General features: G+C 36.1%; 1 protein-coding gene and 1 long non-coding RNA gene across 2 annotated transcripts in view; one reads left to right on the top strand and one right to left on the bottom strand.

The window, feature by feature from the left end:
- LOC134542858 (suppressor of lurcher protein 1-like) overlaps nucleotides 1-25,179 on the top strand; it is a 443,271-nt gene that overhangs the window by 298,066 nt on the left and 120,026 nt on the right. Inside the window, exon 6 of the mRNA XM_063387427.1 lies at nucleotides 24,649-24,805. Coding sequence (XP_063243497.1) covers nucleotides 24,649-24,805 — 157 coding nt within the window. The remainder of the gene's footprint in view (nucleotides 1-24,648; nucleotides 24,806-25,179) is intronic.
- Nucleotides 1-25,179, bottom strand: part of LOC134542859 (uncharacterized) — a 413,602-nt gene that overhangs the window by 92,345 nt on the left and 296,078 nt on the right. The window lies entirely within an intron of this gene.

Below are 25,179 nucleotides of genomic sequence, written 5' to 3' on the forward strand. Positions count from 1 at the left end.
TTTTTATTTACAGTGAAAATATTGTTATAAGTGGGCAAAATGGGTTTGTAAGCATAGCCCAATTAATGCTATACAGTTTGATTTGTTACTAATATTTACATAACCAATTAAATCACTACACTTAATGTCTGTTCACAAATCACTAAGTATATCTCAAGATTACAGTTCGCATTCCTCACGGGAGCTAGGCTCAACAGTGGTTCGCCCCTTTCCTCGCACCTGTCCGCACACACAGTCCTGTCGCTACGCACCTGCGCCTCTGGCCAAACTCGCACTTCACTCAACTCACCTGGTGGAATCCGGCGTCGCCGCTTTTACACCCTTAGGCCGTCTCTAGAACTGATTGGAGTAGTTGTGACGTTTTACGTCATCCCGGGCCGACCCGACGCTAGAAGCTTCCAGAACAGTGGCGGGTTATTCACGACACTCCACGCGGCGGCCTCTGTAAGTCAACGGGATTCCTAGGCCCCTAAGGTATAGATGATAGCGCCGAGGAAGGAGGACGCGGGGGCAAGGGAGTGGTGAGGCCGGGCCGCCCTAATACCCAAAGGTATGCGCGCGTGACGTCAGTGGCCGTGCGGGGCCGCCAGGCAGCTCCGGTACCTAGCACGAGTTGCTTGCCTTGCCTCCTGGTACACATGTAACACAATTTTAGATATTTTTACTTGTCAGCTTTGTAAGTCTCTGTACTATCGTATGTCCTTAATTATTTTGTCACAAAAGTACTTACCTCTATTGCAGCTTACTGTTAAATTGTACAAATGATTTCTAAAGTAATTTATATATTTTTGCTGGCAAACCATTATTAATGTAATTTCTTCTGTAAATTCATTAACATTTTATATACCTAAACGAACTGTAACTTTATTAAGAATAATATTAAGAATTTTTTTCCGACATGGACGTGTTTTACTGTGCATACTTGTTTAGTCATTCTACTTACTTACATCATGGATGGTGAACGTTAGACTGCAACTAAATCCGCCGAGGGTGGGCTTTCTACCTGTATTTATTATTATTTTCCATTCTCATATGAGACAAAAAAAAAGGAGGGGGCTATCGGGAAGGAAATATTGACAGAAAACAGGATTTGAAAAAATAGCAGCATATCAAAATGATTTGAAAAATTCTAAAACTAGAATCAGATAGTTATTTTACTAGAAAAAGCATTGCCAGAGCGCTTAGTTTATTTACTCAAAATCACTAGTTCGTTATATTTCCTTTCCCTCAATTAAAAATTCTCCAATACAAATATTTGAAAATCTTGCGGATCGTTGGTAAACTAATTTGATTTATGTTATCAAAGTTCAATACTTTACAGCTTTGAAGTATTTTTTAAATAAAACAATAGGGAGTCATACAAACAATTGGTATTTGTATTTCCCTATGCATCGTGTATTAAATTCACATCTCTTAAGTGATAACTTTGTCAACATTGACTCTTCATATTTGTAAACCTGTTCAAATTAACATCCATTTTTCAAACAATCTATGTGGATGATAAATCCATGCTAAACTAATTTTCTTCACTCTTTATTTATAGTGAATGGTACATTCCCAGAATGGTTCATTCTAAACCACGATCCCTATTTTCCTTGCGCTGTGCATATTTTAATTTTAATATATATAAATCTCGTGTCAAAATGTTTGTCCTCAATGGACTCCTAAACCACTTAACCGATTTCGATGAAAATTGGCATTTGTGTGTAATTTTTTCCAACTTGAGAGATAGGATAGTTTTTATTTCGATTAATGGTCTTAATCTGATAATTTTAGAGTTTTCTAATGTGATGTATGTATGAGTTGGCAGAAAATCACCACGGCAACGGCTGTAGCATTGTTGATGCTTCATTCGTCTCCATGGCAACGACTATTTCATTGTTAGTGTAGTCCTCATCACTCATTAAATACAGACCACCAATTTTTAGATATATACAGGTAAATAACTATACACTGGTAGAACAAAGTCGGTCGGGATTTGAAAGTGATATAAATTATTCAAATTAAGAAGACAATTACTAACTACATCTGATTTCTAAAAAGGTCCAGTGAACTCTTTACCAAGTCAACCGATTTCGGTGAAAATTGGCATTTATGTGTAATTGTTTCCAACTTGAGAGATAGGGTAGTTTTTATTTCGATTAATGGTCTTAATAATTTATAATTAATAATAAACTGATTATCAATGTTGATTGGTGTTTAAGCCCGGGAAACAGTGGGTACTTCGTTTCCATGACAACGTTGCGTGCTTGAGAGTCGGGAAACCATCGGTGCTATTCGTTTTTTCTTCGGTACATTACATAGCATTGTATTAAGTTTTTGTCAAAATTAATTAATTTTCATTTTATTTCATTTATTATAACTGTAAATAGGAGATTTGGTCTCATTTTCCCCCCCATAAATACAACCGTGCGAAGCCGGGTCGGGCAGCTAGTATATATATATTTTTTAATTTTTCGCTTTCACTTGTTAGCCACTTGCGCTATAAATTTTGCACGCCATATATTATAATTAGCCACAGGGAACAAGGTCATAGCAGCACAAGCATTCTCTATTCGCAAAGTTAGCTCAGAACAAAAACACATTAAAGATTTTTAAAGATTTTTCTTCTAAAAAAAACAGTAACTAAAAGCTGGAAAGGGTACGGGGAAACATAGGTAGAAAGAGAGAGAGATAGAGGCGAGCACATTTGAAAATACACAAACACACGAAATTCGTATTGAAAAGTTTCTAAGTTTTGAAATTTCGTTTTGTATTAAACAAAATCCCGTGCACTACATCTATTTGCAATCATTGAAAAGCAGAAAAAACTAGGCTACAATAGAAATATTTATTGCGTCTCAGGATACGGCATGCTGTATAAGATCAAATATTTATTTTTTTCATATAGGCTAAATAAATAAAATTAATAACATTATACTGTACTTGCAATATAAGGCAACATTTAGGAGTGAGTATGCCAAACACTGAGGTATAAATTTTTTCATGGCGTTAAGCAAAATTTAAAAAAGTATATAAATATTAAATTTCCATAAATATATATAACTAAAAGAATGCTTAAAGTCAAAAACAATTTCAGAAGATTATTATTTCAGTGATTCTTATGTACCCAAAAAAGAACGAGAATTAAAGTATATTGCAAATTTTTCCAGCCATTGTCTGATAAGCTAATTCGGTTTTCGAAGTTGAGCCACGTAAGTAAAATAAAAAAATAAAAAAAAAACCTACTGCCACTAAGCTCCAAATCGAAAGCGAGATAGCTTGAAAAAAAAAAAAACAAGAATATTGAAGTTTTCATAATAAATATTACCTCGACATTCGTTTACACTATGAGTGGAAGACAGGAAGTAGACTATACTCATTAGGTACCTATAAAGGTTGAGATTTAAGTTTCAATCTCACTTATGCATAGGCCTATACGTTACGCGTGGGTATTGAGGTGTGCGGTTAATACGCATGGAGCGTCACATGCCTGCATCGCTCCCAGAAAGTGGCCAAGCATATACATGACATGGGAAGTGTGTGAAGCCGTTTTTTTTTTCCTTCCTTCAACTAATTCTTGCACTATATTGGTTAGACTATTTACATCGTAGATACATTTTTAAATTACTTCTTTTTATGAAAGTGACTGTTTAACGACGGAGATTCTAGTTAATTCTTACTAACCATCATCAGACGTTATCAAGCACCATTTTCAGCAGTGTTTTGAACGGGAAAATTTGGTTATAGCGAGGTTGAAAAGTTATTTAAACTACGTCACAGCATGCCGTCTCCTGGAGATTCCTTACTCCGCGCTCGCAACGGCGGGTACTCTCTCTCGGGGTGCAGCCTGGGTAAAAACACCAAAGCCACACTTATACAAGTGTACAGCGTTGTTTCCGCCGAGCAGCATTTCTAATGGATCGTTTCCCCACGGCTCCAATGGCGCCCAGGCGCTATCTACCCTGTGATGAAATATGCAACGGCGACGCTAATGGATTTCACCGACGCGAACCACCGGCCCACTTTTTCCCCCCTCCGCTGCACTGATATTGCCGTCGAGTAAGGCCTGAAGGAAAAAAAAAAAGGGGGGTGATGTTGGTTGTTATGCCTCACCCCCTCTCCCTTCCAGCCATTGTAGATTCGATGTTACGATCACGCGGTCGTATCCAAACTCTTTCCTCATCCACTGCCCGTCTGCGCCATTAAGGACCTGTCACGCTGTCAAAATTTGTGTCTCCAACTATATATATTTAACAACAAAGTTTTGACAGGTTTCATTTGACGGAGTGTTGCTTAATTTTTTTCCTCTCTAAATATAGTTGGACTGATAACCTCAAGCTTGGTTTCAGTCCGGCCACCACACTATCAAAGATTATTACTGGATTCAAGATGATAATAATGCATCACTTACATAGATGAAAGAATCAAGAATTGCATGATTTTCATAAATTCATTAACATTTAAAACATTTGTGATTTTAAACCGCATGTAAGACAAATCATTGGCTTTTTCCAGATAATTTACAGGCAGCATTCACATGGAGATCACTTTATGTTCATAAACTCTTTTATCTCTCATGTGTGGCCCAATTATGATTTGCTTATTTCGTCAAACATTCAAAAAAATTTAACTACCCAGCATTGAAAGCTCAAGTTATCATACAAACATGGATTTGCTTGTTATTTTACTTTGTTGTTTGGCCATCTTTAGAAGAGAAAGCTTCACAGAATGACAAGAGACAGTTTGCGAATTTAAGCATCCACACGTTACGAGCGCTGAATGTTTATACTTTAAGTGCGGAGGGGTTAGACACTATCAGTATTATCAATTACGACTTCTTTTAGCTCCGGAGAGCGCTCTAATATTTTATTTCTTGTACTAATCGCAGACGTAGAAAATGAAGTAATTCTACCTTTACGCGCTAACGATGAAAATTTTCCATTATTTGTCCGTCCTAGATACTGAATGGTGTTTTCCCCCCTAAAACTCTTCCTCTATTTCTTTTCTCAATGCTCGAGTTTGGCCTTTAATGAACTCGACCAAGATTCATCATTTCTTTATTTTATGTATCGTTTTGCAGGTAATTTTGAAATACTATTGCATTGTCCATAAAACTTTATATACATATATTAATATATATTATGAATGGGATATGAAATCCAAAAATCTCCATATACCAACAAAGCTTTTGTAGTGAAACGATTTTATATTTGAGGGAAAATAGTCAAAGAAAAATATTTGAGAAAGGTAAATTCTGACATTCATACACTAGTACATTTGTAGTTGAAAAGAGCTACATATACACACATACACACACAATTGTTTGTATCTGCCATCATCTATAATGTTCTGGGAGTGTTTGCTTAAAAATTTAGGGAATATTTTTGATAAAAAATAAATTGTTTACATCCTAAACATGCATATGTTGGGGATAAGCCGGTCGAATCCTCAAACAAAAGTGAATCTCTGATCTTTGAAAGATTAACATTCAAGGAAAATGATTGAAAAACTATTGGAGGAAATACAGTAAATTCAAAAATTCAACAAGATGACAACTCTAAAGTTTTCTAGGATTATTTTGTTTTATTCTAAGTGGTCTCCTACGTATAATAATATAGTATATGGTAAATGATTACAATTTGTATTTATTAAGGAAATTTTGTTCGCGAATCAAATGTTTAAAGAGTCCGTGTTTTAACACCATAATTACAATTTTTTTTTATTTACACTATCTTATACTTTTAATTTGGTTAGGATTTGAGGTGTAAATCCAAGGAATTTTTGTGATTCTAATTTAAGATACTGATTCGAAAACATTGATTACAACCCATCACCAATCCATAAACATTTACATAAGCCTTCGAGATGATAATTTTGGGGTCTCTGGACCGTGAATTCAAAAACTAAGTAGAAAATTTCTGGAGGCTAATTACTGCAATATGTAGGTTACTTTTTATATATAATTCGCATGGAAACACTCAAATGTGTCACACCAATGAGTTATGTGATATTTTTATTTGTTTGGAGGCAATTTCTACAGATTTTTCCCAAAAAAGAACGCATTACATGCTATGTTTTGTTGCACATATAACTATCGGTACATTTTACAAGTCATTTTCTATTTTTTTGTAAGCCAAGTATATAAATTTTTCTATTTGTTAACTGTATAATGGGCACTTATTAAAAGTTAATTTTCAGTGTTCCAAAGCTAGATAATCGATTCCAATAATTTTTTAGTCTCATACTCGAAATATTTCTTAACTAAAATCTAGAACCAATAAAACAATTTCTAAATAATGGTAAGAAGGGCAGCTTTTAAAAATAAAAATAAATAATAATAATAATTTGTTGGCCTCTAAAAAGTATGGATATTATTTGCATATTTTCTGTAGTAATGTAAATAGTTGATTTCATGAATTTTTAATTATCACTGCAATGGCATGCTCAGGGCATGCATCAAAGAGTATGGAAGCGTTTGAGATCTGCAAGTTTTATAGTCTGTTGGCGTTAGAAATGTTTTTGCATGGTATTCTAACTTCGTTGCAGACAATTTCTGTAGTGGATTCAATTATATTTTCTAGCAAATTGTCTGCCAATTTAATTGTTTGGAAGTGGAATTAATGTTGCTGAATGTTATGTGAGAAAAAAATATATTAACAATGACCGCAAACCTGTATGCTACTGACTATAAAAAATTGGTTAAAACTAACTAAATAATTTTTGTTTTTCTGGTCACTACAAATTTACGTAAATTGTTTAGATCGTATAGGCGTTCGTAGTAGCGAGAGAACATTGACTACAGCACTTATTAAAACAGATTATACTTCCGAATTTTCGACATGCCTTGTTTAGAGAAGATGAATGAACGAGGCAAGACGAAAAATCTCAACACGTCAATTATTTTCCACAAAAGCACCTTCAACTGTGGCGACAGAAGACTACTATAATGACTGTATTCCGCCTGGACTCTTCGAAAAAGGCGGAAAACTAACATAACGGAAATCTGCCATAAATCCAAAGGACGAGACGGAATTCTGCCATATTTTCTTACACCCTCCATGGAATGAGTACAAGAGCATTGTTCTTGAAGAAGTGTACTGTATAGAATAATCGGTTGGTAGCGCTGTCTACCCCCTAGCTTTTTCTCAGGTTAACTTTAAAGCGTACAGATAGCTGTTCGGACGGTGATAGTTGCAATACCAAATCATATCTAGATCGCGGACGAGAAGAAAGGAATGTTTCAAAAAATGTTATATAGGTAGCACTGTATTCTTATTACGACGATTAAAAAAAATACATGTGGTACCTAGTATTCCATTCTGCCAAATTTTCTTATACATTATACGGAATGAGGAAAACGGCCTTACTCGTAAAATTGTAATGTAACTAGCTTGATAGAATTTACATTTTTCACACTGGAATAATTGAAGTATTGTAGATTATTATTTAATGAGTGCAAATCCAACGCAAATATTCAAGGATTTTCTTATGTAATGTTTTTGTGACTAAACACAAAAAACTCAAATGTTTAGGTTTTTAATGTCTATAATAAATTATTTAAAGTCTACAAAATGTGTTAAGATCCTGAAATGCGAGGGAAATATTTTTTTGTTGTGCAGTTTGTTGACACAGGGCACAGGCGCTCTAAGGGAGACATAGGCTCGTACATTTCGAATGTTGATGGGCTTTGCACAGGCTTGCAGTCTTTCAAAAAAAAACTCTGCTGAAATTTAAGTATTTTTTATATTATAAAATAAAAAAAATATTACTATACGTAGCATATTATCCTGCTTCATTAAAACTGTCAGACCTAATTGAAATTCAGTTTTTGTGTCTTACAGCACCTATAAACGAATTATGACATAAAATAACAACAAAAACACAATGATACCCATCAATGCGACAAAACACGAAACAACACAACACACAGATAGATAAAGTTTGATAAAGTTCAGTTAACCAATTGGTTACTTTGGTTTTCACAAAAATCTGAAACCGAAACTAAAATGGTGTTTACAAAATAAATATGTAGATTACAAAAGTTTTACCATGAATATTTGTAGATTATTCAAAAGGAGTTATAATTTTTTACCCATTTTATAGTTACTAAAGGTTTTAAAAGAGTCACTAATTCTGTAATTGAAAAATGGAATTCTTAATCCAAACCGAGTCATTATGTCTGAACCAACAAAAATGGTAATAAAATGTTTATCATAAAAAGTGCATCACTGATCGAACGTCTAATAAATAGAAAATGCAAATAGGCTATATAGGAATTTAGCATATTCAAAATAATTTAAATGCCTGAAATTTGTAATTATTAATTTAAGAACTTTTTCTGCATACTTTAAATTCTTTTCTAATTAAAATCTTTTGATGCAGAGAAAGTTTTAAATTTAATAAGACCTAAAGATCTTCATGTCTTGCTAATAGTACTATCTACACGTTGGTGAAAAAAAATCTTGGCATCCAATATAAGTCGGAGAACTTAAAAGAGGACACCACGTTTAATGTCATTATTTACTATGTGATAATTCTGATTAATTAAATTAGTTTTTTTACTAAAGGTCATACAATAAATGCTATCGTAATTCAGAGACGTTGTTAACTTGAAAATCAGATCCGGACAGCTGAAATATCTTGCTGAATAGTTTCACAAACATATTTCCCAATTATATATTTTTTTTTCATCAGCATCTTTTCTTGATCAATTCTGACTGCAGTTGGAATATCATTTATTTAATATTAAATAGAAGTTCAGATAAACTACTACTTTGCAAACACCTAATACCATGAAATTTCATTTGCAAATTTGACTGCAAAGCGTTTGTAAGATAATTAAAACATATATACCACGCATTGCTTGACGATGCTTAAAAGTGACAATTTTTTAACCATAAGATTATGTTGGACAGTATCAAAGGCTTTGTTCATGTTGAAATAAATAGAATATTTTATTTACATCTGGATTTATACTGGTACACACACACACACATATATATATATAAGCGTGTGTTAAAAACGATATTTCTGATTGAAAACTATGTGGTTTTACATAAATAATATTTTAAGGAATAAAAATCATGTCCTATAAATATTTTTACGTCTAAAACTGCTAAAATACTACAAAACAAAGGTTTCTGATTAGAATTTATTAGTCAATAATATTTCAAGAAACAAAATATACCGATAAATGGTTGAACACACAACCACTCACTGACTGATGCACACTTAATTAAAATATTTTTGTACAAAAGCAAATTTTTTTTTAATGATTGTTTGAGCTTTATTTATAACATGTTGAAATGATAATCCTACAGTTACTAAAAACTAAAACGCTACAAAACTACAAAAAATATTTTTGCAAAACTCCGTTCCCCCGGAGAAACCCCCGGAATGGCCACCGCATGGAGAGCCCAAGAAAAGAAACGGGCTCCCCATTTGGAAGCCACCTGGAAGGTTTTTTTCTGTTCGACACACCGTTTCTTTGGTAGCCTGAGTTGTTACAAAGGATTGTATTCCTACCAGAGAAAATGCCACCATTTTGTCTGGGCAATCCGCCTTGGAGGAGCCGGGGCGTGAAACCGGGTCCTACAAGTCACAAGGCATGCGCTCTACCCCAGAACCAGAGTGGTAGAGCGGATACTTGCAGTCTTCTTAACACTGACATGATGTTATTCCGCGAGTTTACTGTAGTTTCGTGTGTCATTAACACGTGCAGTACCATCTAACCTCGGTAACGAACAAATTTATGTATTCGTATGTTCTTCGTTCAGCATGAATAGTGTAATTTCATAATATTGAAATATAATTTGTGTAACTAGTCTGGCAAATATTTAGTTGATTTTCTGCAAACTAACTTACAGTCCCGCTGTACTATAATTAAATAGAACTATAGACTAGTAACAAAATATGTAAATAGCTTGCACTGTCGAGGGTAAAGTTATTTTGAAATAAATGTGAGATATTAAAAGTGTGTATTCAGTTAAAATATGTGTGTGCTTACAAGCATGAATTTATTGTATAAAATTTTGTTTATTTGGTTTTAAAGCCACAGAAAAGTTAACCTTGTTATTTCACTTTTGGCTTTTTGTTTTGTTTTACCGTGCTTAATATGCGCAGCTTATACTGGAAAGCTTTTTAAACAACTGTTTGAAAATAACTAAATATTGGAGGTACTGGGGCAACACGAAGCATAAATGGTAACACTATTTTGTAGTGATACAGTTATTTTCATGTAAATTAACAAATTAAAAAATAGTTAAGGTTACATGAATATTTATGTTCCATTTACAAAGAAAATTTACGGTGCACAACGAAAAACAGAATAAATCAACGATGAAACTTAACAGATTAAAATTGAAAAAAAAAAAAAAAAGAAAAAAAAACGGCTATACAGAGATGCACAGGTGAACCCAGCGATGTGAAGTAACCGTGATGACAGCACAGACAAACACCGTAAGCAACAGTGGAGCTGGCTTGTACTAGAACTCTCTCTTGGCTCATCAATGAGAAGTTCACAAGCTAGCAGAATCTGTTTATGTATTTTTGTATTTTTTTTTAATTTTTATTTTTTATTAAATATTTTTACTGTTATTTTAAGATATCAAAGGAAGGTGTGATGGTTTTCTCCGTGTGTTCCCGATTATTCTTGTCAATACGTTTGCTCCTGATTATTCTTGTTAATATGAAGATGGTTTTCTCCGTGTGCTCCCGATTATTATTGTAAATACGTTTGCTCCTGATTATTCTTGTTAATATGATGGTGGTTTTCTCCGTGTGCTCCCGATTATTATTGTAAATACGTTTGCTCCTGATTATTCTTGTTAATATGATGGTGGTTTTCTCCGTGTGCTCCCGATTATTATTGTAAATACGTTTGCTCCTGATTATTCTTGTTAATATGATGGTGGCTTTCTCCGTGTGCTCCTGATTATTCCTGTGGATTCTTCAAGTGTTTCTGTCTATTCTGAGAAACCGCTCTCTGCATGAAGGATTTTTTACCTAATGAGACATGACATTTTATTTGGAGTTACATTTAATTCGTGAATTTCTGCTACAAAATCAGCACTTGCAATTTTTTTTTACCAGGTGGAATTCAAATCATAAACAATCATTACTCAGTCAAATAATATGCTTTGAGACAAACTGCATTAAACTTGGTGTCTAAGACAGGTAATTTTATTCAGATACTCAGTCAAATAATATACCATGAGACATCTGTGAAGCACTAACATGCAAGACGAACTTCCTTCTCCTTGGTGTCTAGCGAAGACATCCTTCTTTTGCGATCGTTAGTGAGCATCCCGCATCCTACATAAAATAACTAAATAATATTTACCTGTAAGCAACATGTGGTGTCATCTGTTGAAAATAATCGATACTACTTTAAACAGGTTATTTTGCATGAGATAAATTAACTCTCACCACTGAATGGTGCTATTGTAGTCATTTAGAGTCCTGTAGCTTCGCAGTCTCGTAATCTTGTGTTCTGGAAGCTTCGTAGTCCTGTAGCCTCGTAATCACGTAACCTTGTGTTCTGGAAGCTTCGTAGTCTTGTAGCCTCGCGATCACGTAACCATGTAGACTTGCAATCGCACAGTCTTGTAACAAAATGGTTCGTAGTCACGTAGTCATGATGCATTGGAGCCTCGTAGACTTGTAGCTACGTAACCAAGTATCCTTGTAATCTTATAACATAATGCTGTTTGAGCAGTTGGAGCAAAAGAGAAAATTCCGTCGAAGACAGATACGTATATTGGAGTCTTGTAGACTTGTAGCTACGTAACCAAGTAGCCTTGTAATGTTATTACATAATGCTGGTGGAGCAGTTGGAGCCAAAGAGAAAATTCAGCCGAAGACAGATGTTGTAATTGGAGCCATGTAGACTTGTAGCTTCGTGGTCAAGTACTCATGTAGACTTGTAGTCCTGTATCCTCGCAGTTTCGTAAACTTGAAGACTCGTAGCCTTGTGGCCTCATAGTCTCTTAAGACTCGTAGCATTCTAGCCAAATATCATTGAAGCTGTTGAAGCAAAAGGCAGTTGGAGACAATGAATGTTGGAGCCAATGACTTTTGGAGCCAAAAGACTGTTGGAGTCAATGACTGATGAAGCCAATGACTATTGGAGCCAATGACTTATGAAACTAAAAACTGGTGGATTCATAGACTGATGGCGACATTATATCCTAACTTAACGTTGACGATTGCATCCTACCGAGTTGAATGTACGTGAGAATGTACCTCCTTTTCGTTATTGAGCATTCGTTTTGTAGAATGTGGTTCCTTTTGATTGACGGTGCGACCAAAATGTGCTTCCTTTTTGATGATTGAGCTTTAAAATGTGCTACCTTTTTGATTATGGTGTTTCCAAAATGTGCTGCCTTTTTCGTTGATGGTGCTTCCAAATGTGCTGCCTTTTCGTTGATGGTGCTTCCAAATGTGCTGCCTTTTTTTGATTATGCTTCCAAAATGTGCTGCCTTTTTGATTGTGCTTCCAAAATGTGCTGCCTTTTCGTTGATGGTGCTTCCAAATGTGCATTTTTTTCGTTGATGGTGCTTCCAAATGTGCTGCCGTTTCGTTGATGGTGCTTCCAAATGTGCTTCCTTTTGTTGATGGTACTTACAAAATGTGCTTCCTTTTTGTTGGTGGTGCTTTCAAATGTACTTACTGCCTTTTCGTTGATGGTGCTTCCCTTTTTGTTGATTGCGCGTAGTAAAATCTGTAGTGACTGAATATTTACTAGTTCAAAACCTCTTGTTGTTACTAAAATATTTTTCAAGGTCACTTGGTGCTTTAGTATGTATAAAAATTTCACGATGGTCTAATTGACTGTAATTAGCTAAAGACGAAGAAGGTTATGCGGTCCTGAAATGACTAGCCTATACGTCTGATATTGTCATGACTCGGTCTCATGGTCCGGAGCCACTTGGGCCTGTATGTGTGACTTTGTACATGAACGATTCATAGGTTATTCAGATTATCGAAAAATTAGACTTTCATGTAAGGCATAGCGGTACTGTATTTAATTCGCTGGTCAGGTATATTATCTTCAGTTTTTTTCGTAGAGTGAATGATTAATAAATTCCACCAAAGTTAATGGAAAATAAAATATTAAATATATTTAACATTTAGTTACACCTGTCACTTGTCAAGAATCGAACCGAGGACAGGAATCCATCAATTAATGAGTGATTTATTTAATAAATTTAGGATTTTTCCCGAATCTCTAGCTAAATAATTACACGATTTCAATATGGTGCCCAAATTCCAAGATGGCGGGCATCTTAGTAATAATAAATGATTACTGCACTCTAGTGGTTTAGAATAAAACAAGTATGATGGTAATGTACTCTATAAGACGTGTACACACAAGATGGAGTCCTCCAGCAGACTAAAACAAGATGGTGGTAATGACCTCTAGCAGGTGGTAACTCCTGGTAGCATGTACTGAACACAAAATGTCGGATCCATGATGGTCGTCAAGGTCAAAGTCAAATTTCAAGGCCAAAGTCAAAATTTCAAGGTCAAGGTCAAGTTTCAAGGTCAATGACAAAGTTTAATGCCAACAGTCGAAGTTAAAGGTATGGTGAACAGAAAATTATACTAACATGTTAACCGCACACTCTAGCAAATGAAAACAAGATGGCGGCCTCCAGCGAAAGAAGACAAGATGTCGGACATGACGTCATACCAGTTGACATTATATATACCTTTGTATTGATGGTAGGTCAGTCTGTGGGTGGCTTCTGTGGAGGAAGGATGTCGTTTTTTATTTTTTGATCTTACCGGTTTCGAACCAAGGACGAGAATCGATCTAATCAATCAGTATTCTAATAAGTTAATTTTTTTATGAATTTTGGATTTTTCCCGAATTTCTAGCATTGAAATTAAGGATTTTTCAAGATGGCGGCCGTAACGAAAAGTGCAACGGTATTTTAAAGATTTTTATTTTTTAATTCAATTAATAAATATTTTTTATAATTTTTAAAATTTTTCCCGATTTTCTAACATAACAATTACGGATTTTCAAGACGGCGGCCGTAACGATAATTGCAACAGTTACGTCTTAATACAAGATGGTGGTTCTGTCTCGAACAGGTGATGATATTATTACTTCAAATTAAAAAAAAATTACAAGTCCGAATATGCATGTTATTTTTATAGATACCTTTTTTAATTCTCAGTCTGGTAAATGTCTTGATGGCCGTGTGGATAAAGGCGTATGTTTTCCAAATTAGAGATTAGAGCTGCGATGGTTCGAATCACAGCGCTTCCAAAATATTTTTCATAAAAAATTAAATTTAATATGTCGATAAGGACCATAATATATATGGTTGGTAATGGAACATCGTCCTTATGTGATGAGACAGAGCGACGCTGGTGCTCTCTAGGAACAAACAACAGAAACAAAGTTGACGTCATCCAAGATGGCGGCCTCCAGTGGAACAGAAAAAAAATCAAGAGCGATGCTGGCGCTCTCTAGGAACAAACAGCAGAAACAAAGTCGACGGTATCCAATATGGCGGCCTCCATTGGAACAGAAAAAATCAATATGGCGCCCATGACGAAAATTTCATCAAGAGTTAGTGGGGCACTCGATTTAAAGATGGCGGATCCAATTTGGCGGATACAATATGGCTGCCGGGGTCAAGGACAAGTTCAAAGGTCAAGGTCAAGGTCTCGGTCATCCAAGATGGCCACCGTGATCTACTTGTCCCGTTATGCTGTGTTCCGTTACGCTCATTGTACGCTTGCGGCGCTGTGACGTCACAATCAGAGATGTGGCTCGGCACCAAGCACCACACCCTGAACCCTGTACCAGTAGCCCCTATTACATATATAATACTCTGTCAGCATGGTATACTTCCGATATGGCAGTCTTCCGCGCCCCCCTTCAACCAACCCTGCCAAGACTATGGTGTTACCCCAACCCAGAAGCTAGAGATGATTCCGCTTTCTTTGTCACCGTAAAATACAAGTCAGCGAAATATTTGTTCATATTTCTCAAAATATTGTAAACCGTTTTAAAAAAAATTATTTTGTACTACAAGCCGCGCGTTACAATGTGAGAAATTACAAATGATAAAGTTATTTCCAATATATCCATGTTATCTTTTTTTAGGAAAACGTTAAGGCATGGGAAGATAACATATTTATTTATTTACATTACATTTTTATATTCTGTAATTTAAAAATATATGCCATTTAAAAAAAATACCATTTAATAATTCGTCAGAAATCAACGGCGATGATACCTATTGCAAGAAAAAGCGAAACGTCGCACAGTGGGAGATTTGCCCGAAAACGTGGTCAAAAATACAAAAACCAATGTTATGTCATACAAACTTCATTATAGGGGTTTTCTAGGTCGCTGATTACGAATTTAATGTTAAAATCAATAAGTTAATGGCCGTTCATATTATAGTGGCTAAAATAACAAAAAATACATATAATTTGTAGTCTATAATATGCATATTAAATGTTTGTAATTTTATTTAAAATTGCTCATCATGGTAAATAATATTTTGTATATAACAGATATCTCATTCCGATTTATTGTTACAGTCAGTGGAACAAGTGATTCAATTTGCTGCTCGATATAGTTTTTTTTCTCTTACAATGCATTGAGTGTTTTCATGGAGAAACTGCAGTCTGATTGGCCTACAAAACCTGGGAGATGAAGGCCTCGGATTCTTCCATATAACAATTTCGTCCCAAGATTTCAGTTCAGAAGAAACAAGTTGCAATGGTACAAAAGACGTTTAGAACACATTTGCATCCGAATCAGAATCGTTGTTGAATCTTTGCTTGTACTCACTGTGTCCCGAGCTCCCATCACATTCCCATTTACAAATTAAACTTAATACACGCACATCGTCAGGATGTAAACTATGTATCACTTCTTCTTGGACTAGTAAAATACATTGACAGGTGTGATCTAACAGACTTTGAAACTTCACTTCTGCACTTTTCTCAGTAACTGATACTCGTACGTGGTACACAACACCTCGATTTCGCTTCCCTTACTGCCTCATAACTGGGATACAATTTGCAGTTGTGTTTTCGCGCTGTTGATCTAATTACACTGTATTGATGCCTACTCAATTTAGCTTCAACCATTGTAGACAAAGCCTCATCTGCAGATATTGTCTTCTCGACTTGCATACTATATAACGAGTCCGATATTTCGAAGCTCTTGTTGGGGTAGTTGTGGTTATGTCTTTTACTATGTTGGCAGCATCTATATTACCAGACGAATGAAGGCTCATCTGAGTGGCATAAGACAGCATCGACATGTCTACATTTGTACGTAGTTGCTCTGTTCTCCTTCGTTTCGTTCGTTCACTACTTGAACAAAATTCCACGGAAGGGCATCCACGTTTCTTTGCTGACTCTCCAGAACTGGGATAACTTACCGGAATACAAATGTTCTTGCTGAGCCATGCTTGATTTTTATTCAGAAAATATTCAATGTTTCTTGAAGATTCTTTCCATTTAGTGTTTAGCTTAGAAAAAAACGTGGACAAAGCAGGCCTTGCACTCGCAGGTATTGTTATAATGCAACCCCGTTTCTCAGACAACACTTTCTGTAGGTGTTCCAGACTAGTTCTTGTATCTGTAGTTAAGAAGCCCTTCAGCATCAAGAATAGCTCCCTCCTAGTATATGCCAGTTCTTCTTCTCCTGATCCTAAAATGAAAACTTTGCATGACTGCAATGCAATGGCACTTATTAAAACCATTGGGCAGGTAAAAAAGTTCAGATCGGCGAAAGAGGGAAATTGGTTTGCAGTAATGGAGTCCTTTCTTGGATTATTATCTGTATGAATAGAGTAACATAGATTAAAAACAATTTGTAATATTAAAAACATAATATTCACAAATTATTAATACCATTTTGTTGAATATAATTACAATAGTGTAATAAAATGCACTGATATTTTTATGTCATTCTGTTATAGTGAAAAAAGAAAATACCAAAGAAATAGTCAACAAAATTCTACCATAATTAAGATGTCAAAAATTGTTCATTATTTGTGCTGTTTTTGGCGAATTCGTTTACAAGTTCTTTGTTCAGTGCTCATTTGCGTTCGCAACAGTAGACCCTTAGGAATAATGTCTTATTCGCGGGATTCATTCTTGGTTATGGTCGATCCGGAATTTCTTAAGGGGGGAAATGTAACTGACTTGGCCCTAGAAGAGCTAGTTTTCTCGGAGTGCTTCTCATTTCACTGTTGTATTCCATTCATGCTTCGATTCTACCCCAAATCACAGTCACTGGCACTGAAGACCTAGGCTGTTAAACTTCGCTCAAATTTCTCAATTGTTGCCATTTCTTCCATCCCATCATTCCATACAGTCTCGTGAACTAATTTAGGAAGTTTCTTCATCTCATTAGATAACAATCATTGAATTGTAAAACAACACAAGACATAAACTTAATAAATTCCTTATGGGTTTGTGTGTACCCACCCATCATTATATGGTTATTTTACAGCTGGAAAATCTAAAACAATTGTCCTTCTTAGTGAACAACTTTGAAGGACTTTAGATTTGTTTCTTACCAGCAGTAAAAAATCCTGTATCAATAAAAAATCGCACTATACCAACACTACATGTGGTTTTCATCAAAGATTTCCGAAAGGCTAGACCACCACTAGTAAACTTCTCCAGACTTTAACAGACATCAATGACGATGTCGAGAATGAACTGACAATTAGTGAAGCTTATGAAGGTATAAGAAAAAAGGCATCTGGTATTAGACGGGCTATGCACATTGTCGACAATGATGGGTCGGCTTAGACCCGCCATAGCCTCAGGGAGTCGCCACCAGTGCAGCAATGAAGGAAAAAATATCGTACACAAAGGGTAGCACATATTAGCAGCTAGTTATTGTAAATTCGTATTACTAAAACAATAAACTAGACGCTCTATTTCGAAAGAAAGGTGCATAATGTGGCATGCCCAACTAAAAGCCTCGATGTAATATGATAAAACTAAATTTTCATTATGTTCACAAAGTAGCTTTAGAAAATAAAACAAAGAAACATTACAGCTTTATATATAACAGCATAAGGCAGCGATATAGACGCCATATATCCAGGAATTGCATCCATTTTTCAGAACTCAAAAATATAAATTTTTACGGTCGCGACATTCACTTTAGTACATCATGGAATTATCTTCAACATAGTTAGGTCCGCCCAACGCACTCGACCCTCACTTGTCAACTGCCGTGAAACCTCAGGATGTGGGAATTTCTTATTGCCATATCCGGTTTCCAATGCAGGGATGATCTAACATTACTACCACATCGCCAGTTTGGTCGGGATTTTAAGTTCGAAATTTGCATTTTGACCACGTTTTCGGGCAAATCTCCCACTGTGCGTCGGTACAATCTATCATTTCAACGCGGCTGAACCTCTGAAGTCATAATGGTATATGTAGTGATTCTACACATTATTTGCCTTATAATCATATTTTACAAAATTAAATGACTGAAACTATAAAGTAAGTGTGGGAAGGATTACAGACAGGCGCGCCACTGTACAGTCGAGGTAACTAATTAGCTGCAGTAGAGATAGACTACGCTCGCGCTCGCAACTTGCAGTTCTTTTTGCCGATATTTTCTTGATATTTGCAGCGGGACGTCAGATTATAGAAAAGGTCCAATAAGCGAAGGTCAGATGAACAAGACTCTAGCTTTAGACTTGTTACGAATTTTCAAAACACTATAAAATAATGTAATTAGAACTAAGCATCACCAAGTAAAATTTCAGTTTTTGTGCTGTAAATAAAATTGCCAAAAAAAATGGCTGGGCAAATAATCAAATACAGTTTTCCTAGATTTCCTTAGGTGCATCTCGATTGCAACATTACACAGGAACACGTCATCTAAGTTAAAACATGAGTGGCGGGACTTGGGATAAAACGGAACGTCGCATGAGCGAAGGTCGGAAGGACGAGACTCGACTGTAATGAGTTTCTAAATGCGGCAAAAAAACATCCTCAGCATCGAGGAATTCTCACTGGCGCCGGGAGCGGTTTCTCGCTCAAAATAAAATAAAAAAACAACGCGAAGCGCGGGCATTGTTCCGAAGATGCGTGAACGTGTTTCGCGCGTCGTGGGAAGTTGTCTTTATCTCCGTCCTCCCACGTCCTTTCTTTCCCCCTCCCACGGGCCTTCTTCTCTATGCGAACTCGCTTCCTTCCCTTTCCCCTCCCTCGGGCTGCTCACTTACCCGAGTGATGGGCGTGTAACAGGAGATGACAACTGGATATTTTGTTTAGCATATCCCCCCTTCCCACCACCACCACCACCACCCTTATACACCCACTCCCATTTTCCCGCCCCTGCGCTCCCGTCAGAATTCACATTCCGCACTAGGGAAATGCGAATGGGGGAGTAATAAATTGGAGGGAGGGATATAAGGTGTGTGCGCCTTGAATACGAGAGGTATATAGACGTTGTCGACCACAATGCTACAGCGGTTCATCTCCAAAGAACACAGCGACGCGAAGACTTAACACCGGACAGCTCTGTACCAACAACACAGTCGAGAGTGTTGATAAATAACCTAGCGGAAATATGTGTGACTACAAAAATATTTTGCAGATTAACTAAAAAATTATACATTATACTATCTGGTGTAAAAACATGGATAACTCATATTTAAAAGTTTAGCATCCCCATAAATTTATATGATGGTGATAAAATTAATTTATAAGAGAAAAAGAAAGTTGTTTTCGTTGCCATAATGTTAGTACCACATGCATGAAACAGATGCATTGTTCATGCTGGACATACCGACTGCCACATATTGGACTGACCTGAAAACAACGCAAGGTTTTCACACAAAAATCTGGGAGCTGTCCGGTGTATATTTGATATAATCACTTATTTGGCAAATAGCTTAAGCAGCCTAAAAATATAGATATTACAACGTATTTTGACAGTTATTTTCTTGGGCTACTCAAAATTAGTTTTAATACTTTGCACATAAAAGCGTGCAATTAAAATGTGTACTGCTCGTGTCTACAAGTGAGCGATAAAATATTTCAAGAGGCAGAAAACGCTAACAGAGAAATGAAATTAAAACTTAAATTTACGAAACGTTTCGTAGGTGATATAAAATCTTGAAAATGTATCTATCAGTACCATATGATTTTACACCACAATATAATATTCTACATTTTTAATTTAAATGTTTTAAATAAACAAATGTTTTGAGTTAACAATTTTTTATAGAAGCCATCTCGGCAGATTAAACGCGCAACGCTGATTGAATAAGAATTGTAAGTCTGTGGTTTTTTAATGTATTCTATTTTATAAGGATACGTTTGGAAAATCAAACAACTAAATAATAAATAACATATTACTGAATATAATTAGTTAGTTAAAATAAATGTTTTTTATACTTGATACCTTTTCATTGTTTAATATGTTACTTATTGGCTTAACTATTTTAACATATTTAATAGTGTTCCTATGTACCGAATATTTTAAAATTAGGACCGTGTTCAGCGTATTTTGTTTTTTGTTATCTGCATTTCAAGTTACATTATTACATCATGGATTACATTTATGGAATCCGTACTGGGAGTTTTATTACAAGTATTCAATCTCTTCCATAATATTTATAAAAAAAAATACGTGAAAGTTTTACTTTCAGTTTATTTAAGTATTTGTATACGTCAACCTGTACATGAACATGATACATTATACTTTTCCAAAGCAATTTGCTTGCACATGTCAAAGTGTTTTGGGAGAGTCACAGGGGTTTGGGTTGATAAACACTTGTCTTTGAAATAGTTTGTATACAGTTATATCGTAACTAATTCCCAGTGAATCAAATAAAAGGAACGTTTGCTCTTTTACATGCTAAATAAATCAGCAGTAAAGGACACTTATCATTTCTTTTAATGAGTTGTGATGAAGTTGAAAGCACCAGGCTTTTCCTACAATTTTCGAACTAAGAAATCTCTTTCACATTAAAAAATAAATAAAAATCCATGGTTAATATTCAAAATAAAAATAAACATAACTGTAAATGGCAACTCCAACCTAAACCACATTGTACCAATACTTACGTGAAGAAATGTTTCAACTTAATAAAATAACTTTAATGGTAAAGTGTCATATATAAAGAGTACAATGGGTTGCATAGCCAATTAGTGAAATGTACTGCCCTCGGGGTCGCGTACACTGGGGGGTGTCCGGTTCGAAGCTAGTAGGAGCATTCAGGGACCTAAGCTGTAAAGTGAAAATCCATGTCAAAGACAATAAATAGAGTGTTTAAGAAACATAACAGGCATGGGAGTGGTATCTGGATACATACCCAGACTAAAGCAAAACTTAATCGATAAGTGCGAAATATCTAGAGCTCCAAAATCCCACCCAAAACTATTTTTAACTTAGCCTTACCCCTTCCTAATTCCTACTCCTTCCCTAGCCCCTTCCTTACAGAGTTTACTCTGATAGTGTCAAAACCACGGATCATTAGTAAGGAGTCAAAATTGATTATATAACTCTTAAATTCCTTTGCAAATTTAACTAATTTTCAACTTCATCTAATTTTACTTTTATAAGTATGCAGGGAATAGGGGTGGTTGATGTAATAAAAAGCATTAGGCCTATAAGGATTATAAGTTGTGCTAGTACGATGTCCACTATTGTACACACAAGCGATAGGTCCAACACAAGCACGTGATAAAGCGAATGTTAGGTACGCTTCTCGCGGTGAAACTTTGGGAAGGTGGTGGGGGAGGGGGGGGGGGGGGGGTAGTGTTCAAGAGATAAGGGCTTCTGTGGGGCAAAAAAAAAAATGAAGTGAGAGAGACAACTGCGCGGGCCCGGACACCGTCAGAGGTTACCGCAGCTCACTCACCCCCGAGGAGCAATGGATCTCGGGGGCCGCTGCATTATACATGCCGTGTCACGTATAATGGACGGGGATCTAGTATGTGCGAGGGGTTTGGCCCCTGCGAGGAGGCTTGAGGGCCGGCCGGCAGGGAGGGAGGGGGGGGGGCACACACACCTCTCGCAGACACCTAGTCCCGTCAGGGGAGCAGCGGCGGGCTTGTAGAGGATCATCTGTACCCGTCACCGCAGGGGATGATGCTACTACTACCCCCTGCCTCTCCCTTCCCCCTCCTCCACTCTATACTTAAAACCCTCACATCCCGAACCACCTACGACCTTCTCCGATGCTCCGCTGGGTGGTGCCGCCGTAGAAGACCAGAGTTGCCAAATTGGCGATATTGTCATGTGTTTAATAACGTTATTTTTAATGCGATCGAGTACAATTTTTGTGACTTTTAATAAGTTAGACGGTATGATTAGATTTTAAACTTATATATGTTTTATGATTTACTGTAACTTATTATTAGTATTGGTACAATTTTGGTTAGGGGCAGAGATAACATTTACAGCTTGTTTACTTTATTTATTATTTGTTTATCTGTTTGGTTTTATGTACCTACAACAGCTTCAAGCCATTAACAGACTGACACATATAACGGAAACATAAAAAACATACAATAAAAAACACAATTACATAAAAAATACTGTTAAAACAAACATACAATTTAAAATATACCTAGAGTGACAATACACGTGGCAACACAAAATTGATAATGTTAATCTTACTGTTGTCTTTATTGAGGACTTTTTGAATGTGTTATTCCATTGGTTAAAATTAATCTATAATTTAGAATGTTAATCTTTCTGTTTCCTTTGTTTATTGATTTGTTTGTCTTTGTCATGTATTTGTGTTATCATTTTTTATGTTTGTGTTGTCTTTTTTGTGACTGTCTCTGTTAATTACGTATGTGTTAATTATGTATTATTTTATGAAATATTTGTTAAGTGCCTACCTATTAGAAGGTCATGACTGTTGGTAGGCACTCAAATAACAATAAAAAACATATACTTGAGCACTCAAACACCGAACAACACACTACTTCTCCAGACTGTAACAATCATTATAAAACTTTGGCTAGGAGGAGCAAGGATTTCACATTAACAAACGTACAGTCACGCATTAGCGAAGAAAACACTATGCTTGAGAAAAAAATAAGATGTGAACATGTAGTCACGCACAAGGTCAATAATGTTGCTAATGTGCTAGATTTTAGTTGGCAAGACATGATAGAAAAAGTTTGGATTCGAGAATTTTAACCCATGCCAAACAATGAAATGGATACCAAGAAAATTATCACCCTATCAGTAAATGATGACGAAATATTAAAGAAGTCCTATTTACAAAACAAAAATAAGTAAAAAAGGCAAGACACAAATCTTACTCAAAAATTTCGTTTTATCTACGTTTCCGTCTGTTTAGTTTCAATTATGAACTCTCCCTTTATAGGAATAAATTATAGAATGAATTTAATTTAAAACTTAACAGAGTGTAACTCCAAACCAACTTCTCTCTTTCCTCTTTTTCTTGCCAGCCCAAATCTCATTTTATTATCCGCGCCCACCTTTTCTTTTCTTTTAAAACCGAACACAAAAGAGAAACTTATAAGATAATTTCGAATCTTAGAACCAGGAGAAATAGTTTAACGGGCTAGAGATAACTTCTACAGTAAATTATTCCGATGGATTAAATTTCTTTGCATATTTTATTCCTGGTTTTAATTACAAAGTTGAAATCGATTTCCTTGCCAAACTTTAAAGCCCATTTTATTTCAAATCGAAATCCTTTCTTTCGAGTTTATCCAGCAATATAGTTAACAGTTTGCGATGAAATGCCTTAACACTTGCAATTCTACAAAATTGACTTCGACTTTTTTTATTTTCATAGACCAAGTAATATACAAAGCGTAAACAACACATGTGACATGATACTATTAAAGAAATTTTTCAGCAAACAGATTGGCTTATTTAACTATATTGATAAAACCAACACGCACTTGATACTTCATCTCTTAAAGCCGATACACATTCACGCATACATATTACATTTCTAGAGAAAGTTATCAAGTTATATCGTAGAACAGAAATTCAAACGCTAATTGACTTCAGGACCAACAATAAGATATTTTTTAGCACTGCCATAATAAAATTCACAAAAATTTCTAAACTTGGAAAAATGGGACCTCCCAACATCTTGCCCTGGAGCAAGGTGAACAAAAAGTCAAATTTAAACGGAAATAAATAAGCATGTGCATTATTCACGTAGGCTTCTCCTACGTTTCCCTGAAATACATAGCTACCAAAACAAATTTCTGAACCAATTTAGGAGGGATGCCATATTTGTATGTTTACTTTACGTAAAACTTTCCCTACAGGTTAAAAACACCCCTTAAATATTTTTTTTATATTATCTAAAACGTTTTAGTCAGCAATGGCGTATGTCCAAAACAACATATTGAATCAATCTTCCCTATTGCAAGAACCATTAAAATAATGTAAACAAAGGTTTTTAGTGTGCCTATAAACTTGAAAGTGTCGTCATTTTAAGTCTCTGTTAATAACCAGGTGACGTAAAACCTTATGTTAGTTATCTTTTTAAGTAGCTGTAACGCACTGTAGATGTCCAGCGGAACGGCTGGGTGTGCTTCTGACAATGTCGTCTCCGACTGTGGGGTCTCTGACGACCTAGTTTGTGACGATGTGGTGTCTGACGTCGCAGTCATTGACGACGTGGTCGGTTGCGCAGGGATGTTCCAGACGGACGGCCAGAAGGTGCCCGGGACCACGTGCGACCACCAGTTCGTCAGCAGGAACCACTCGCTGACGGCGGGGCACTTCTTCTCGCCGCGCTACCCTTCCAGCTACCCCACCAACATCAAGTGTGCCTACAGGTTCCGCGGCAGGTAACATGGAGTCGCGCGACCGACCGGCGATAGCGGGGGAGGCACCGACTAAACAGAGCCCGTGTGCCACGATGGAAGATTCTGTATAGTGCAGGGCAAAAAGTCTTGCGAGTTTTCAACCCGCGGTGAGGAGCGGAACGGAAGGGAAAAAATAGGGGAAGTAGGGAAAGAAAATGCGTATCAGTAGGCCCGGCCAAGGAGGTGGAAAATCTTTAGGGGCAGGCAGTTTTCGCGAAAAGATCTGCACACCTATTAGACTGCAACAAGGTTTACCCCCACCTGTGGTTTCTTCCTTGTGATTGGCGGCCGTCTGCGAGATAAGTCGTTGCCTTATTTGGCTGAGCCATTCAAGACGCGTTTGCTTCCGCACTGAA

Source organism: Bacillus rossius, assembly GCF_032445375.1.
Source record: "Bacillus rossius redtenbacheri isolate Brsri chromosome 9 unlocalized genomic scaffold, Brsri_v3 Brsri_v3_scf9_2, whole genome shotgun sequence".
NCBI lineage: Eukaryota > Metazoa > Arthropoda > Insecta > Phasmatodea > Bacillidae > Bacillus > Bacillus rossius.